The sequence below is a fragment of the Mus caroli genome, chromosome 14 (assembly GCF_900094665.2).
Source record: "Mus caroli chromosome 14, CAROLI_EIJ_v1.1, whole genome shotgun sequence".
NCBI classification, from domain to species: domain Eukaryota; kingdom Metazoa; phylum Chordata; class Mammalia; order Rodentia; family Muridae; genus Mus; species Mus caroli.
Window position 1 is genome coordinate 22,962,924 of NC_034583.1, and position 17,898 is coordinate 22,980,821.

The window sequence follows — 17,898 nt, forward strand, 5'->3', positions numbered from 1 at the left end:
CAACTTTCATTAAAAAAAATAATAATAAAAGCAAGAAGAGAGCTGGGGCTGTAATGTCTCTGTGTGGTAGAGCACTTGCCTTGCATGCATGAAGCTCTAGGTTCGATCCCCAGTACTGGGAGGCTGGGGAACAGGGAACAGGAGTACAGGGAAGATAATTAGCAGGCCTGCAAATTAGCCCAGCAGGTTAAGAGCTTACCGTGTAAACCTGCCAATCTGAGTTTGATTGCAGAACCCATGTAAAGGTGGAAAGAGAGAACTGACTCCTGAGAGTTCACTGATACACACACAACTACACTGTGCAAAAATAAATAAATATTTAATTCTCATCACTTGGGAGCTGGAGACATCTCTTAAGTGAATTCCAGGCCAGCCCTGGCTACATAGAAAGACCTTATTTCAAAATAACAGCTGGAATTGCAGCACTTGGGAGTCAGAAGCTGAAGCCCGCAGATCACTGAGTTCAAGGCAAGTCTGCTTTGCATATCGAGTTCTAGGATAGCCAAGGCTACATGAGACCCTGTCTCAAAAAAAAAAAAAAATCAAGCCAAAAGATATCAGTTGGGGCTAGGGGTGCGCCCCAGTTATCCCAGTGTTCCAGAGACTGCGAGTTCTAGGCCAACATGATCTATAGGGATCGGCGCTGAACACACTCTCAAAACAACAACAAAAATCAAGACACCCCAAGAAAAGCAAGAAGGGACTGAAACACAGCCTCACAAGTTGTTTGGAGTCACAGCTTCTTGTGCTCCGCCCCCCGCTGTCAAAGACCCAATCAGGAGCGAGCCTGTCCGTGACGCCATTTTTCCGCGACGAAGCGGGCGCGGGCCCGGTTTCCTCCTAGGAGCCGTGGGTCTGGGGCTATGGGCAGCCAGGAGGTGCTAGGCCAGGCGGCCCGGTTGGCCTCCTCGGGTCTTCTGCTGCAGGTACTCTGCTGCGCCCGCTCCAGCGCGTGGTGCCGCGGCCAAGCCTCCCGGGGAGGCTGCTCTGGGTCCCCCGCACTGCACAGGGTTCCACGGGGGACCACGGAGGCGGGGAGGGGCGCCGGGTCTAGGAGTTGGGAGACTGCGGTCCCAGTCTTGGCTGGTGACTACAAACAAGCCATTTTCTTTCTGAGCCTTGTGTTTCCGTGTGGTGAGAGGAGACAGTTTAAACAACTATCAACAAACAGTAGACGGAGGCTACTTTAATCTGATGTTTTAAGGGGTTCATTTCTGGAGTGTTCCACTCTTGATCCTCAAAACTGTTCTTCAACTCTGATTCTCATTGAGTTTAGAGAGCCCATATGGCGTAGCTAAGAACAGGGATCCGGGTTCAGGCATTGCTTGTTCAGTGACCTAGGACAAGTCACTTCAGCCCCTGAGCTTTTAGCTCCTTGTTGACAAAAAATGAGTGTAATAGTATCTAATTCAGAAAGCAATTTGCATTGATTGTTTGGGATCTTTTGAATAAGCTCACTTAGCGCAGTACCGGCATCCTAGTGTGCACTTAATAAACTGCATCTGCTGTGTGTCCTTGGACCGACTATTTTTTGGCTTTGTATTTTTTTTTTCTTTTGCAGATGACACTTGCTAGTTCGTCCACATGGTCCAGAGTCCACCTTCACCTTTATCCTAGAGAGGCACAAAGAGGTTAGGAGAGAGAAGCGGGCTGAATTAGATTCAGGTTAGGTGGCCCCTTTTAAGATAAGAGTTACTTGGGTTAGGTGTAGTAGCTCAAGTCTTTCAACACTCAAGAGGTTGAGTTCTCTGTGAGTTCCGATCTGAGCTCCAGTCTAGATAGGGTTACATACTTAGACCTTGTCTCAAAAATAAGTTCAAATCAATTGACTTTTTTTCTGAGCATCGGTTTATTCTTTTCTTCCTTCCTTCTTTCCTTCTTCATCTTTGTCTTCTTCTTCTTCTTTTTTTTAAAGACAAGATCTCTCTATGCCTCCCTGGCTGTCCTGTAACTCACTTTGTAGACCAGGCTGGCTTTGAACTCAGATCTGCCCTGCCTCTGCTTATAGGCATGAGACACCAGTCCTGGCTTTTGCTTTTGTTTGTTTGTTTGGTCGGTTGGTTTATTTTTATTTATTTATTTAGGAAAAGATATTGCTATGTAGTCCAAGCTGGCCTTGAATTCTTGATATACTTGCTGCAGTTTACAAAGTGCTGGGGTAACAAGCACATCCCTCCATCCCGGCAGCTTCCTCATTTTGAATGAGAACAGCACTGCAGCTTCACAGGGTGATTAGGAAGATTAGGTGAAATAATTTCTGTTACGTCCTGGCACACTACAAGGTGCTTAGTAAATGTTAGCTACTTTTATTAGCATAAGAAGTTTGTAAATGGCAGTTTAGGAATAGAATAAGCTATATATAAAGGATATAGAAAAGTGCCTTGCACACAGTACATGCATAATCAATGTTGGCCACTCTTCTTTTAACTCCACGTATCTAGTTCTTTGTTTTTCTGTTTCACAGTGTAGGTGAGTTCAATGTGTTATACATAAAGTTTACTTATTTTATGTATATGAGTACACCATCACTGTCTTCAGACGCTAGAAGAGGGCATTGAATCCCATTAGAGATGGTTGTGAGCCACCATGTGGTTGCTGGGAATTGAACTCAGGACCTCTGGAAGAGCAGTGAGTGCTGAGCCTCTCTCCAGCCCCATAGTGTTGATATTTTCTATGTTGGGTAATACCTTACTCCCTAGATTGGTGTTGTAAGACAGAAACGGGTTATAGCGGAAGACACTGGAGCAGGAATCTGTGTGAAGCCGAGCCGGGCCGTTCGTTTGTTGTTTGATATTAGGCAGGATTGCTTCATTCTGAGTTCTGATTCTGGCGAATTTGCCTGGTTGTCATTTGCTGTTGGGATTTGAAGCTAGGACTCCACACATCCTAAGCCAGTGCTTTAGCACTGAGCTATAGTCTCAACCGTTGATTGTCTTTTGCTGTTGTTTTGTTCTTGAGACAGGGTCTCACTATGTAGCCCTGGCTGGACTAGAATTCTCTAGGTAGGCCAGGCTGGTCTCAAATTCAAAGAGGTTTGCCCACTTTTACCTTGTGGATGCTGGGATTAAAGGTTTGTGCCACTGTGACTAGTCTGCTTGGTTGTTGTTTTGTTTGTTTTTTGATTAACAGATGTAAAAGTTATAGATGTAAAGTATTTTTTTTTTTTTTAAATGAAAGCAAATGGAGGCTATGTTGTTAATAAGGGTCCACTGGGTGGACTTAAAACTCTGGGGCTGGAGAGAAGGCTCGGTGGTTGAGAGCGCTGGCTGCTGTTCCAGAGGTCCTGAGTTCGATTCCTAGCAACCACATGGTAGCTCACAGCCATCTGTAATGAGTTCTGATGCCCTCTTCTGGTGTGTCTGAAGACAGCTGCAATGTACTTATATATCATAAATAAATAAATCTTTAAAAAAAAAAAAAGAACAACTCTGGGTAGCTCTAGGAACCTGGATTTTATTAGCCCAAACCTTTATTCAGACCAACTAGAATATACTGATATAACCTGAGACCATAGTGTCTGGGATAATAATAACTTCTGAAATGTTCAATTTGTTTTTTGTTTTGTTTTGTTTTTCCCCTGAGAGAGGATTTCTCTGTGTATCCCTGGCTGTCTTAGAACTCGCTTTGTAGACCAGGCTGGCCTCAAACTCAGTGATCTGCCTGTCTCTGCCTCCTGAATGCTGGGATTAAAGGCATGTGCCATGACTGCCTGGATAAGTGTACAATTTGCAATCAGTATATATTAGTGTACAAAATGATGGATTTTATAATTGTGTGTGTGTATGGATTTTTAAAAATCATCATAAAATGTAGATTCCTTGAGTGTTTTTCTTCAGTCTTATGTACTTCCTTAAGTTATGCTGATATTTAAGATAGCTTTGCAGCACATTTTATTATATAATTTGTCTGAGCTAGCCACGATGTAAATTTTATTGCCTTTATTTTTTACATTTAAAAAATGTTTTCACTTCTATAATCTTATTTTAGCCTTGTAATCAACCTTATAATATCTTTAGTTTCATTTGACAGAGAAAGTTGAAGCTTAGGAGAATCAGAAGATGCTCCATACATTTCAGAGCTAAGTAATGGGTGGAGACTCAGCTGAGGACTTTCTCTAATAAGACTATGAACTGGCTTCCAGCCACCAACACTGAGTGTGGAATTTGGCGTGTATATATGAACCTACATGATTCTAAGAGGCACAGGGCTTTCATCAGATAGAAAAGATCACCTCTGACTCCACAAACATGGTGATAATCTTGCTACTGGAGACCTGGCTGTTCTGTGACACTTTAGGAGTAGTGTTAATGACCTGGAGATTTTCAGACCATGGTAGACCTCTAGTCTACACTGATTGAATCTTCCAAAATGGCAGCTGTATGAATGTATAGGTAACTGTGCTCGTGTTTAACACAGAGTTGACTTGTCATTAGTGGTGAGGAAGAGAGAACACTCACTAGTAAGACTTGCATCCTAATCAGCTCCATTTGGGAGCCCCGTTTAACGTCTCATGGGAAGATCTCTTTGTTTAGGTGGTTTTCTTTAATGGACAAGTTTGAAAGTCTCAGGGTGTGTCCTTGTTAGATGACTCCTAGGCTGTTAGCTGGACTCTGTTTTCCCACTCCCATTTTACATTATCTTATGGCTACAGTTGTTATTTAAATGAAAAGTGGCAAGTGTTCAGTCAACAGTGTTTCCTGTGTAAGACAAGAGTAAGTAAATAAGTAAGGAGATTAAAAAGTCCTTAGAATCCCTAAATATTGTCAGACAGAGAAGAAAGATACTAGGTCTCGTATTCCTAGTGAGTCTGCTATACTCTGCAGGCTCTTGTTTTAGTGAAGTTTCTAAGTGGGATTTTGGGAGTGTCCAGTCTTTTGACTTTGTCCTCCAAAAATGTGTTGGGCTGCATCTACACAGCTATCTTGGGACTCAAGTGGCCCATGGCCCATCAATTGGTATATCTGGAGAAAGTTTTAGCTAGGGGCCTGACAGTGTCAACCATGATCACCATTCTCTCTTCGTCCCCTTTGACTTTGAGCCTGAAGATACAATCTGCCAAGGCTTCTCGTCTCTTTAAATAAGGGAGATTCCCAGATACCTTCCTGGGTTGTTTGCCCACAGCTCTGGATGCTGAGAGACTCTAAGGAATCATAGTTCACAGGAAGCAAGTATGTCAAGGTCTTTATAGCCAGGCAGCTGGGTCATCATCACATCACATCTGGAAGGACAGCTACGCGGTCCTCATAGTCAAGTCAACGCTCCAGACATAACTCAGATGTATTTTCTTACAGGTCTTGTTTCGATTAATCACCTTTGTCTTGAATGCATTTATTCTTCGATTCCTGTCAAAGGAGATTGTGGGCATAGTGAATGTCAGGTAAGAGGAATGGACCCTGGCACTTTCCACAGCTGCCATCACCAGTCATGGGTTTTTCAGATTGTTCCCATGTGCCCACTCAGATTTTAGAGTCCTGTGCCTTTCCCAGGAGCAGAACATTTCAGCAGTGGCTGAGGAGTGCAGGGCGGGGAATGAGCGGGCACTGCTGTGCTTAATGGACCCATGCAGTGTTTTCCATTAGCATCCTCCAAATGCACATTTCCCCCCTAGTGTTCTGGTTTTCCTGCTCTTAGGGCCCAGGAGAAGAGTGGGAGTAATTCATCACAAACCTTGTCTCAGGTATAATCCTGTGTTCTTGTCCTGCTGACACAACACAGGAAACAGGAATTGTGCAGTTCGTGAGGATGTGTCTCAAAATTGCAGGGCTGGGGACAGCTAGACGCCTTCACTTCTGCCTCAGTGATTTCATAGTTGAACAGAGCTTGCATCCATGTTATGAATTCTATGGAAAGTAAACTCGTTTTGTCTTGTAAAACTCAGCTTGTTTCTTCTCTGTTCTAGGACACCCACACTTATTTTGTCTTCACAAGTGACACACACACACACACACACAATGTAGGAAATGATGTCCTTAGAATAGCTCAGCTTCTCATGTGTTTCTTTAGAGCCTGATAAACAAAGACAGCATGTTCTAGTCAGAATCTCATGCCTGCTATTTACCAACCAAATGCTCATGATGTTTTTCAGAGAGCCTAATGGCAGTTCTCAAACTTGGGACTGGCAACGCAGCCACCTGGAGCTTTGTACTAGGTAGGGTTCACGATCTCTGAGGCAGTGGTGACAGAGGACCCACTGAGACATACTATTTAAAAAGTAGGAAGACAGAGCGAGCAGATATTTCTCCCCATGCACTCTCCTCCAGCTTGCCAAGTGCCTGCATGACAGCCTTAGCCATTTCCCCCCACAGTGGCTTTGTCTCCTCCTCTGCCATGCAGATGGGCTCCTGGGGAGTCTGTGCACTTGGACCACATCACCAGGCTGCTGGCTGTAGAGGCAGGGAAATGTCAGTTGCTTTTCTCTAGGTGCAGGAAGACTGGCTCAGGTGCTGGCCCCCTGCAAGGGAATCAGCAAGTCTTCCTGATGAGGGTTGCAGCAACCTCTGTCATGGCTGCCTGTCGTCGTGTTTGTCCTGAAAGTCTTTTGACTAGGACCACTGTGTGATAGAACCCCTGCTTTGCTTAGAGGCTCCAGGTCCCCTTAGTATGTGGGGTGCTAAGCTTGTGGGTTGTTTTGTTTTGTTTTGTTTTGTCCTTACACCCTCTGCCATAAGCTGCAGACTCTGGTCCCTGCAGCACTGGTCTCACAGTCTGTGCCTAGCTTGGTCCTAACTCAGGTTTTCATGTGGCTCAGAAGGATGGGGCTCGTCAGAGACACTGCCATCTACATCCCCACCAGGATGTTGGGAGTTTGCTTGTTTTTTCCTGAAGTGCTGGAGATGCTAGGGAAGTGCTATACCACTGAGCTATATCTTTAGTCTCCTTTGAACTTTTTTGTTTTGAGATAGAGTCTCACTGAGATGCAGACTGGCTTTGAACTTATTGTATAGCCCAGCAGGCCTTGAACTTGTGGTCTTCTGCCTTAGCCTCCCAAGTAGTTGGAATCACAGGTCTGTGACACCAGGCTCATCACAAGTGGCTTATAACCAATAACTTTTCTTATTCCTGTTGCTAGGAAAATCTCAAAGGTTCTTTCAGTAAAACATCTTACAAAGCCTGGCGGCCTTCTCAGTTTCCACATTTGCTTTGTAGACTAACACTGCTTTACTCAACCACAACCTTCCTGGCCAGGGAGGCCTTCCGAAGAGCTTGTCTGAGCGGGGGTGCCCAGCGGGACTGGAGTCAGACCCTCAACCTCCTGTGGCTAACGTGAGTTGTACTTCAGCACATGACATGTGCCAGGAGCATGGTAGTGAAGTGACAGTACCTGCCTACAGCCAGTCATCTCCAGACTGGATCTGTAGTGGGTTTGGGAGCTAATTTTAGTAGCAAAAGGGGAGAGTGTCTGGGTTGGAGATGCTGCTTGGCCTGTTTCTCTCCATAGCCAGGAGGGCTTCTGGCTGGGGTTCCTGGACTAGGTTTCTGGCCTACTGCTGGACTGATTTTATTCCTCATCTTTATATCCTGTAGTTTCCCTGGAGCCTTTAGCAACTTCTTAATATTTTTAAAAAGTCTGTCAAGGCTTTCTTTACATGTTTCTTCAATTCTTTAGAATGTTCTTGTAGACCAAGTATGTCAGCTGAAATTAATTTTTAATAAATGGTTTTCTCGGCCTGATCCCTGCAGCGAGGCTGGTGGTCTTTCCCAGTACCACCCTTGTGTAACTCTGTTGCCTCACAGAGATGCCTGTCAGAGGGCTGGCAAGTGTCCATCATATTAGCAAGATGGCTGTGCCTTGTGGAGCACATGAAGCGAGCACCGTGCTGGGGACTATTGGTTATTTGGGGTGCAAGACATTGTAGAATGTCTGACAGTCATTCTAAGCATGGGCAACAGGTTTTTGGTTTTTCTGGAAAGTTTCCTTATTGACTTAGTCTAAACCAGTGGATACGGGGTAGGCTTTGGAGTCAGGTCATGAGTGGGTCTTGCTTCTGGTCTTGTCCACTTGTTTATAACCTTGGCCATGTTACCAGCCCCTTTCAGCCTCAGGTTCCTTTTAAATGGGGAGAGTGACTGAGGTTCATTGTGAGGTATTAGTGTATTCTTTCCTACTAACAGAGTCTTACTGTGGTAACTATTTTTATTATAACTATTGCTTTCATTCAGTATTACTGTTTTAATGTATTTTTATACTTAAAACTTTGTATATTAAAAATCGTCTTTTCTATTCTTCTAGTGTCCCACTGGGTATATTTTGGTCCTCGTGCTTGGGCTGGGTCTGGTTGCAGTTGCTTGAAGTGCCTGATCCAGATGTGGTCCCCTACTATGGAACTGGTGTGCTGTTCTTTGGTCTCTCAGCAGTTGTGGAACTTCTGGGAGAGCCTTTCTGGGTCTTGGCACAAGCACATATGTTTGTTAAGCTCAAGGTCAGTGAACCTCTTGTGACTCGGAAATGTGAGCAGTAATAGAAAGTGTGGGGTTTTGTTGTTGTTGTTGATTGTTTTGGGACAGGGTCTTACCATGTAGTCCACGCTGGCCTGAAACCGACAGAGATCCACTTTCTGAATGCTGGGACTAAAGTTGTGTGCCCTCATGCCTGGATCCATTGTTTGTTTCTATGTTATGCGGCTGGGTAATTTGCTTGTGAGTATGTCTGTGCATCATTTGGGTGCCTAGTGCCTCCAGAGATCAGGAAAGAGGTTAGATCTCCTGGAACTGGAATTATAGACAGTTGTGAGCCACCATATAGGTGCTGAGAACTGAACCCAGGTCCTCTGGAAGAGAAGCCAGTGCATTTAGCTGCCGAACCTCTTCAGCCTCCAGATCTGTGCTGTTTTACAGAAAGCTTTCACAGGAAAGAAAGATTTTTCTAGACTAGATTGAAAATTAGGAAAAGGTAACATGATGAATTTGTTATTTTAAATTTGTCAGATGGGCTATGTTAAAGTTTGTTTTTGCCAATTGAGGCATGGCAGGAAACATGTATAATCCTAGTACTCCAGAGGCTGAGGCAGGAGGATGGTGTATTCAAGGCTATTTTATCTCAAAAAGCAAGTAGATGCCAGGGACATGGTTCAGTTAGTAACTTGCTGTCTAAGAATGAGGGCCTGTGTCTCTATCCCTGTACCCATATTATAAGCCATGGCTGTAATTCCAGCCCTGGGAAGACACAGGTCCTGGGTCTTACCTGACCAGCAGCCTAACCAAAATAGGAAGTTCCAGGTTCAGTGAAAGATATTTGTTTCAAAAAATAAGGTAGAGAGCCACAAAGTAACACACCTGACCCACACACATGCACCTGCTGCACACACGTGCACACATATGAATGCATTGAACACACATACAACCTGTGTTGGGGCAGTTACCTCTACCTCTCTACATTGTAAATGAAAAACAGGGTCTGTAATAAGGAAGATAAGAGTTAGAATGGAATTTAGGATTGCTATAAAACATTTCATATTTCCCTGTGACCTTGTTTTGTTGTAAGTGATGCTTCTTTTCCTCTTTTAAAATTCCTTTTTTTAGTAAGAGGAATGAGTGAACGAGTGGAGGAGCACCCTCATAGAGGCAAAGGGGAGAGGGATGAGGGGGGATAGGATGGGTGGGTGGGTGGAGGGGTACCTGGGAAGGGGGTATCATTTGAAATGTAAATGAATAAAATGATTAATCCAGCACTCGGGAGGCAGAGGCAGTCGGATTTCTGAGTTCGAGGCCAGCCTGGTCTACAGAGTGAGTTCCAGGACAGCCAGGGATACACAGAGAAACCCTGTCTCGAAAAACAAAAAACAAAAAACAAAAACAAAAACAAAAAAAAACAAAGAGAAAAAAAGGAAAAAAAATCCTTTTTTATTTAATGTGTACTAGCATATATATATATATATATATATATATATATATATGCACATACATACACACACACACACACATATAATCTTAAGGCACAATATACTGAATAAGAATGAACTACCCACTCACCCATTTCAAGAAATAACCGTTCCTGTTGATGCTTATGCCTAGCCAAGCCCCATTCCCTCTGCCAGGGTAGCCACCATGCTGAAGTTTGTGTTTGTTATGTCATTTCATAGTCACTCTTTGATAACACCGCACCTTTTGTCTGTGTGCAGGTTCTTGCTGAGAGCATGTCGGTCATCCTTAGGAGTGTCCTGACGGCTCTTCTTGTCCTGTGGCTGCCTCACTGGGGTCTGTACATCTTTTCTTTGGCTCAGGTGAGAGTTGTGGCCTTACTTTTTACACGTCTGTCTTCCCTCCTTGTTCCCACTAGCATGTGCTTATGTTCACAGTATTCATGCTCTGGGATAGTTGGGAACTAGAATCCTGGCTGGCTAGCACTCCTCCAGCTGCTCTGTCCGCCCTGCTTCACACACTGGTTTCCTTGGGGACCTGGAGAGGGCCATGCACTTGCTTTCTGATATCCAGCATCAGAAACTCCTGTGAGATATTCTGTGGGCAGGTCAGTATCAGAATGATCTTTGATTGTCTTATGGGGGAGCAGGGGAAAGGTAGGGGGTGGAGTAGAAATCAAATTGTATGTGTATTATTTTCCTTGATTTTCAATCAGTTGTTTGCAGAATAGGAGGAAATGCTGCCAAGTATATTTTAAACTTCTATTGAAATCTCACATAATTCAGAGAGAATGAATTAGTCCAAGCAAGCACATTTCCAGTTGTAGCAATTCGACTCCATCTTATATTCTGGTACAGCCTACAGTTCTAGCTCTAATAAAGATGTTGCTGGAGTAAAAGTACTGTTTTTAACAATGAATCCTAAAGCTGGGCTTGCTGGCACACACTGTAAGAGACAGAGGTAGACTGATTTCTATGAGTTCAAGGCTAGCCTACTCTACATAGGTAGTTCCAGGCTGGCCAAGGCTTCATAGAGAAACCCTGTCTCAAAAACATAAACAAACAAATAAATAATAAGTAGAAATGAAGCCTAAGGTCAGATATTTATTTACCAGATATCAAAAAGGCATACGAAGTGGTTTGTAGTGGGTTTTGTTTTGTTGAGATAGGCTCTTGCTGCGTTGTCCAGGTTGTCCTTGAAGTCAGTTTGTCTGGCTTTGATATGTAGGCTTTCCTGTGTTTTTGGTTTGGTTGTGATTTTTGTTTTGGGGACAGGTTTCATACTGTGTCCCAGTCTAGCCTTGAACTTGTAGCAGTGCTCCTACATGAGCCTGGAAACTGCTAGGGTTATAGGCAAGAACTCCCTGCCTGGATGTCTACCGTGTAGCTTTCATTAGTGTCTGAGAAGGCAGCTGAAGTTGCTGCTTAGGAATGATTTACTTGACAGTCTCTCCTATGTCCTCGGAAAAATACTGATATTTTTTATGGAACACAAAAAGACTAGATATAAAATTAATTAAGAATGACGATTGTGGGGCTGGAGAGATGGCTCAGTGGGTAAGAGCACCCGACTGCTCTTCCGAAGGTCCAGAGTTCTAATCCCAGCAACCACATGGTGGCTCACAACCATCCGTAACGAGATCTGACGCCCTCTTCTGGAGTGTCTGAAGACAGCTACAGTGTACTTACATGTAATAAATAAATAAATTAAAAAAAAAAAAAACAACCTTTAAAAAAAAAAAAAGAATGACGATTGCCCATAAAACCAATTTGCAAAGAGATAACATAGTTTAGAGAAATTATCTAAATTGGTTGTTTTTCCATATCTTTTTGGATCTAGAACTGTAAATTCTACATTCACCATTATTCTTGTTTTTAAGCGTTCTCTCTCATAAAGCAGAAGCCCCTCAGAAATGCCCAATATGGTCCGCTCTTACTTTGGGAAAGGCACTTGGTACAGAGTGTTTCTTTCTTTTCTTTTTTCTCCTTTTAGTTTTTCATAACAGAATTTCTCTGTGTAGCCCTGGCTGTGCTGGAACTGACTTTATAGACCAGGCTGGCTTTAACCTCAGAGATCTGCCTGCTTCTGCCCCACCACGCCCTGCTGGCACTGTGTGTTTCTGATGTTACAGTTTCTACCCATGGTATGGTCATAGTTGAACGAGGGAAACTGACTGAATGCATTTGTTTCCTTGCCATGAGACTTTTACAAGCTCCACAGGACAATCATGGCCAAATGTGTACCAGGCAGTGACACTCATAGCAGCATGTGAGCCCTACCCAGGGCACTGAGAGTCCCCTTGTCAATCCTGCCTCCAAAGTCTTCCTTAAACTGCCTATAAAACTCGCCTTAGAGTGAATAAGGAATGCTTATTCCTGACAATAAAAGAGACAAGCCACTCAGTTAGAAACCGGCAAAGAATTTGAACAGACATTTCCCCAAAGAATGTATAAAGCAAATGGACAAAAAGCACATAAAAAAATTGTCAGGGTCAATAATATTAGGGAAATGTAAATCAAAACCATAGTGAAGGCCTGGCCTGGCCATTAAACTAAGCACTTGGGAGGCAGAAGCAGGTGGGATTATAGGAGTTTAAGGCTAACCCGGTCACCTTGTGAGGCCTACACAGAGAAAATCTGACTAACAACAAACAAACAAACAAATAAACAAAATGAAATCCATAGTGAGGTATTTCTTCATACTTACTAGGGTGGGTATAGAATAACAGCTGTAGGTAAAGGTTATGAAAATTTGAAGCTAGTATATTTCTGGTCTACATATAAAATAATGGCAGCTTCTGTAAAATGCAGTATAATAGTCCCTTTAAAAATTAAACAGATATGCATGTGCCAGCATCCCACTCTTAAGTATATATACCAAAGAGAACATTCATAACACTCACTATTCACAGTGGCCAAAAGGTTGACAATCTCAGATGCCCGTTAACTGATGATTGGGTAAACAGAATTTGGTATATTCATCGAATGCAGTATTATTCAGTTCTAAGAACTGCCATGTATAGTGACAAACATGTCATCGCAGCATCTGGAGGCAGAGGCAGGAGGGCTAGGGCAAGGTTGGGGTCTGCTTGGTCTACAGAGTTCCGGAACAGTCAGAGGTCCACGGTTCGCACAGAACATACTAAAGGAAAGAACTAGTCAGGCACGAGAAGCCACACATTGTATGATTCCATGAATGCATAATGTCCAGGATGGCAGGACCACAGACAGCACAGTGGTGGCTGCTAAGTGCTGGGGGGATGAATTGTGACTGCTTAAAGGGTGCAGTTTCCTTTTGGGGTAATGAGAATGTTAAGGAATTAGGTAGTGGTGACATGTCAATGGTTTGACAACAATGTAAGTGTACTACAAGCCGCTGAGTCCTCTGGTTATAATGGTAACAGTTGTTATGTGACTCTCCTGATGGAAGTAAAGGAGGGTCCTGTGGTTGTGGCTCCCTGCCTTCAGATTGCCACTGTTTTCCAGAACTCAGCTCTGCAGGAAGGTGAGGAGAGGTGGAGAAGCACACTTATCACAAGGACGGGGGAGTGAGCGGCTTCCACTTCCACTGCTTGTTTAAGGCCTTGAGGCCTGAGTGAAGACAGCTGGTGGATGGCAGGCGTCATGACTGAGATTAGAGCATATAGGACACTAAGCTGCCTACCGAAGACGACCCCTTTCCCTGACATGTGCCTTTTGAGAGGAGTTCCCTTGTATAGACAAGTAGAAAGAGGGGCTTGGGCTGGACAATGTGGTGTTCACCCCCAACCACAGCACTCGGGAGGCAGAGGCAGGTGGATCTCTGTGAGTCTGAGGCCAGCCTGGTCTACAGAGTGAGTTCCAGGAGAGCCAGGGCTACACAGAGAAACCCTGTCTTGAAAAATCAAAAGAAAAGAAAAAAAAGGGATTTGGAGGTCCCAGTCCTGGAGCTAGGGTGCACTGTCATTCTCAGAAGGGGGCTGGTGGCAAGGGGCCCTTTGGGTACTCATTTCAAGCCTTCAAACAAAAGCTAGCTGGCTACTTCTGACCAAAGGCGATTCTTTTGTTCCAGTTGGGTGGAGGGTGAGGTAGCCCTTCTCACGACCCCGCCTTTTCCTCTTGGAGCTGGAAGTAGCTGTCACCCTGCCAATGCCCTGGGTGGGGAGGAGAGAGAGCCAGTAGCTCAATTCTGCTTTGTAATCATAAATGGCACAGGTTCCATGGTTTATGGAAAACCCAGTCCTAAATGTTGGCAAATCCCGGCTGTCGGCAGGCAGGGCACCTGGAGTCAGTTTGCTGGGTGGGTATCTGACATCTGAGCCGTTTGAGCTCCTGGCTGTCTACCTTGTAAGTTGTGTTCTCCAGGCAAGTCCAGTGTTGGAGCCCATGCACAGGAGCCTCCATGGCGCTGGCTGTGAGTGAGTGGTGGGCTGTGCTTTGGAAGGTGCAGTTAATTAGGACACTTTTATGCCTTGATTGACCTTGGAGTAATATTGATAGTTCTGTTGTGATTATGCCCCTCTCAGAACAGTTCAATTCCAGCCCTCGTTTTTTTTGTTTCAGCTTCTCTACACGACTGTTCTGGTGCTCTGCTATGCCATCTATTTAATACAATTACTGCGTTCCCCAGAATCAGCCAGGCAACTAACTCTTCCTGTCTCCAGAGTAACACAGCTGTTGCCCAGTATTTCAAGAAGCAGAGTGAGTAACGCATTCACAGATGATGGTTTTCCTCGAGATAGAGAAACTGCAGCTGGCTTATTTTATAATAGGAAAGGTAAATTTACAGATTGTATTTATTGAGTGCTTGCCTCATACTAGGTCAGGATTTCCAAATCTTAGCACTGGTGATTTTTGCATAGGGCATGCCTGGTTATAGGGACTGTTATGCACCCTGGGGTGTTTAGCATTCCTGGCTCATGATGCCAGTAGGTCTTCCCCCACCAGCACAGCACGTACAGCACCTCCAGACACTGCCACATCACCTCAGAGGCTCACCTGCTCCCAGTAGAGAAAAACTGTGCCAGGCCCTATAATCCTTCACGTGCGTCATCCAGTGCTTCCATCTCTGAAGGCTAACATTTTCACTCTTCGTGCATTAGGGTTAAAGAGCTAAGGCTGAGCTAAGGCTGGACCTGTCCAGGGTGAGGATAGAGCGCAATTAGCAGTCCGCAGGGGATCCAGTGCCCATGTTCCACTCCTGTGTCTTCTTCTCCAACCGTTTTCTTGGATTGACCTCTGGCAGAGACAGTCCTGGATTCTGAGAATGCAGGGATAACCCCCAGTGGTTGTTGTCTCATTTTGGACCTTTTTGAGACAAAGTCTTGCTATTTATCCCATACTGGCCTCAAGCTTGCAATTCTGCCTCAGCCTCCTGAGTGCTGGTATGAAAGATAAGAAAGATAATGTCTGGCTTTGTTTTGTTTTGATCTTGGAGTGGGGCTGCGTTTCACATGACTACTTTCCCATCAAACCAAAGGAGAAAGCTGGATGCTGGCATGCAGGAGTGAAGCCTCATCATGCTCGACCCTTTTTCCCTCTCGGGCAGTTTGTCTTGCATTTCCCACTCTGATGGGGTCAGTGCTGTTGCCAGCCTGGAGCCAGAGCCTCTCGGGACAGGACACCACATAGCTGCTTCATGCTGGGCCCCTGTCTTTTTCTCAGCACCTGTTTGCTGGTTTTTTGTTTCTTTGTAGTAGAGAGGTACCTGCTTCACTTCTCCTTTGTGATTACTTGAGAAGGTAGCAGATCTGTGGGCACTGAGTCTCTGAATTCATGGAGTCCTGTTACACAATGGTAAGGAAGGCCCAGGTATTAGATGTCAGAGCCCGCAGTGTTCTCACTTGTTAGCAAGGAGTGGTCCGTTCTCATCAGCTGCCTCTTAGCAGACCTTAACCGAGGACAGTTTTGGCCACCACTATGTCTCATTTGTGGGTGTAAATGGCCAGGATTCCAAATTAGAGGAGTCTCTCCCACACCAGGGTCTCCCAGCACCCACTGTGACCTGACCAGCATGTTTTCATATTGACCAGCCTCTCTGTTCCCCAGCATGTTTTGGAAAGGAGTGTTTGTTGAGTTGTTAGTAGTTTCTTTACATGCCCAGTAAGGGTGATAAGGATCCGTCCCTTATAAGGTTTTGAGGGCCTAATGAGATGGAGCCTGTATAGGCTTAACCGTGGCCTGGCACAAGTCGGTATTACCATCTGAAGCAAGGCTAACACCATTGGCAGTGGTGTGAGCGCACTAACAGTTTAACTGAGAGTACCTGCACCTGTATCCTTGGGACAGCTGCCCCAATCCTGAAATGGCTGACTCCCTGCTTGGTGTGATTCAGGTTGCAGATAGCCAGGAAGGGACGTTTCTAGGCCTCAGAGAGTTTCCTCTTGATTTGGGAAGCAGCAGGAGTAGAGCTGAAGCCTGCAGACTCTGGCTTTTTGTTTGGTTGGTTTTGTGTTTTTGCTTGTTTGTTCTTTTGCCTGGCCAAGTGCTACCTCTTGAGCTCAGACAGTCTTTTCTCATCGTCTGAGTTGGTTGGGACTGTAGACTGCAACTACAGACTTTATTTTTAAAGTGAAACCGTTGGCTTCTATGGCTCATGTAACTCCTCTGAAGACGTCAGGAGCTCCGTGAGGCTGTTTGTATTTTGAAAAGAACCATTTAAGATGATCGTGATAGCACAGGCCTCTAAGCCCAGCTACTCTAGAAGCAGAGGTTGGTGGCTAAGAGTCCATGGAGTTCCTGGGCTGTCTGGAGAGCTCAGGACAGCCTGAGCAGCTTAGAAAGACTCTGCCCCAAGGTTAAAATCAGGAAAAAGTCTGAGGATATAGTAATATCTGTAAGACCCTGCTATTGTCTCTATTTTACAGATGCGAGAGCTGGTGCTCAGAGGAGTTAAGTGACTAAACCCCAAACCAGACAGCTTGTTTTGGATCCACTTCCTTGTAATTGCTTTCTATGGACCGTGTTAGGTCTGTGTGGTTAACCAGTCTTCCAAAAGAATTGGGCTTATTGACCATGCTAGTTTTTTATTTACTTAAAGATTGGGAAGTTCCAGGTAGAAAACTTACTCAGGCTTATTATTTCTAAAGGGGTAAAGAGAGGAAGGGGTCTTAGGCCAGGTGTAGTGGTGTGTATATTTAATCCCAACATTTGGGAGGCAGGTAGATCTCTGTAAGTTCACGAGGACCAGCCTGGTCTGCATAGTGAGTCTCCGCCCCCCAAACAACAACAAAACAAAGAACAAGAATAGAATAGCCTGCATTCAGCTCTCCCACAAGCGGCATAACTAGGCATAACTACGTGGCTCCTTGGAGCAGCTCCTCTGTAAAACTGCTTACAATCATCTGCAAGAAAGATCAGCTGGACCAAATGTTACAGTTTCCTTTCCTAGTCTTCTAGAATTACGGGTTTTTTATAGGTATTCATTTGGATTTATAATAAGCTAATGGTACCTCAACTGATGACCACTGTTTATATTCTTTGGCATGTCTGAGTAACTAGAAATATTTAAGTAGAGCTGCAGCGGTCACCACAGCAAGCATGTGTTCCACATGAGTCCATGTTGAATTGCTGTGGTGGAGACCCGAGACACTCGCCAACCACACTGTAATACTGCGTTTAGTGCCATCAGAGCAGACGGTCAGGGTGGATGGAGAAGTCTGTCTGGGATCTTTCAGGAAGGCTTCCTGGAGGAAGCTGCCTTTGAGCTGGAGCTGAACATGGGTGGGCAGAAGTGAACAGGGATGTGTGGTGATGCATGGAACCACAGATGTGCTCAGGCTGCTCTGTGCCCCTCGCTGGGTTGGGATTGAAATAAGGGGTTAGTGGGGGGATTGAGTAGACTAGTCAAGGAGAGGAAAAGAAGGGTGGGGAGAGCTTATGAAGGGAGGTGGACATGGCATGTGGCTCTCAGCAAGTGGCAGGGACTTCAGTAGAGTGGAGTGTGAACTTGTTGGAGCAGTAGAACTTACAGGTGGTTTGGTTTGCTTTTAGAATGCAAAAAGATTTGCCATTTTTAATTTTTTTTTTTTTTTTTTTTTTGGTTTTTNGNNACAGGGNTTCT

The 17,898-nt window shown here is 44.7% G+C and overlaps 1 protein-coding gene across 3 annotated transcripts in view; it reads left to right on the forward strand.

Moving 5' to 3' along the window:
- The first annotated feature begins 820 nt into the window (after nucleotides 1–820).
- Rft1 (RFT1 homolog) overlaps nucleotides 821–17,898 on the forward strand; it is a 38,623-nt gene continuing 21,545 nt past the window's right edge. For 2 of the 3 annotated variants that reach the window (XM_021182012.2, XM_021182013.2), the window contains exons 1-6: nucleotides 821–926; nucleotides 5,292–5,377; nucleotides 7,147–7,263; nucleotides 8,231–8,420; nucleotides 10,119–10,220; nucleotides 14,400–14,537. In XM_021182012.2, coding sequence (XP_021037671.1) covers nucleotides 864–926; nucleotides 5,292–5,377; nucleotides 7,147–7,263; nucleotides 8,231–8,420; nucleotides 10,119–10,220; nucleotides 14,400–14,537 — 696 coding nt within the window. In that variant the 5' untranslated portion in view covers nucleotides 821–863. The remainder of the gene's footprint in view (nucleotides 927–5,291; nucleotides 5,378–7,146; nucleotides 7,264–8,230; nucleotides 8,421–10,118; nucleotides 10,221–14,399; nucleotides 14,538–17,898) is intronic. The other variant, XM_029469220.1, reaches the window with a different exon arrangement.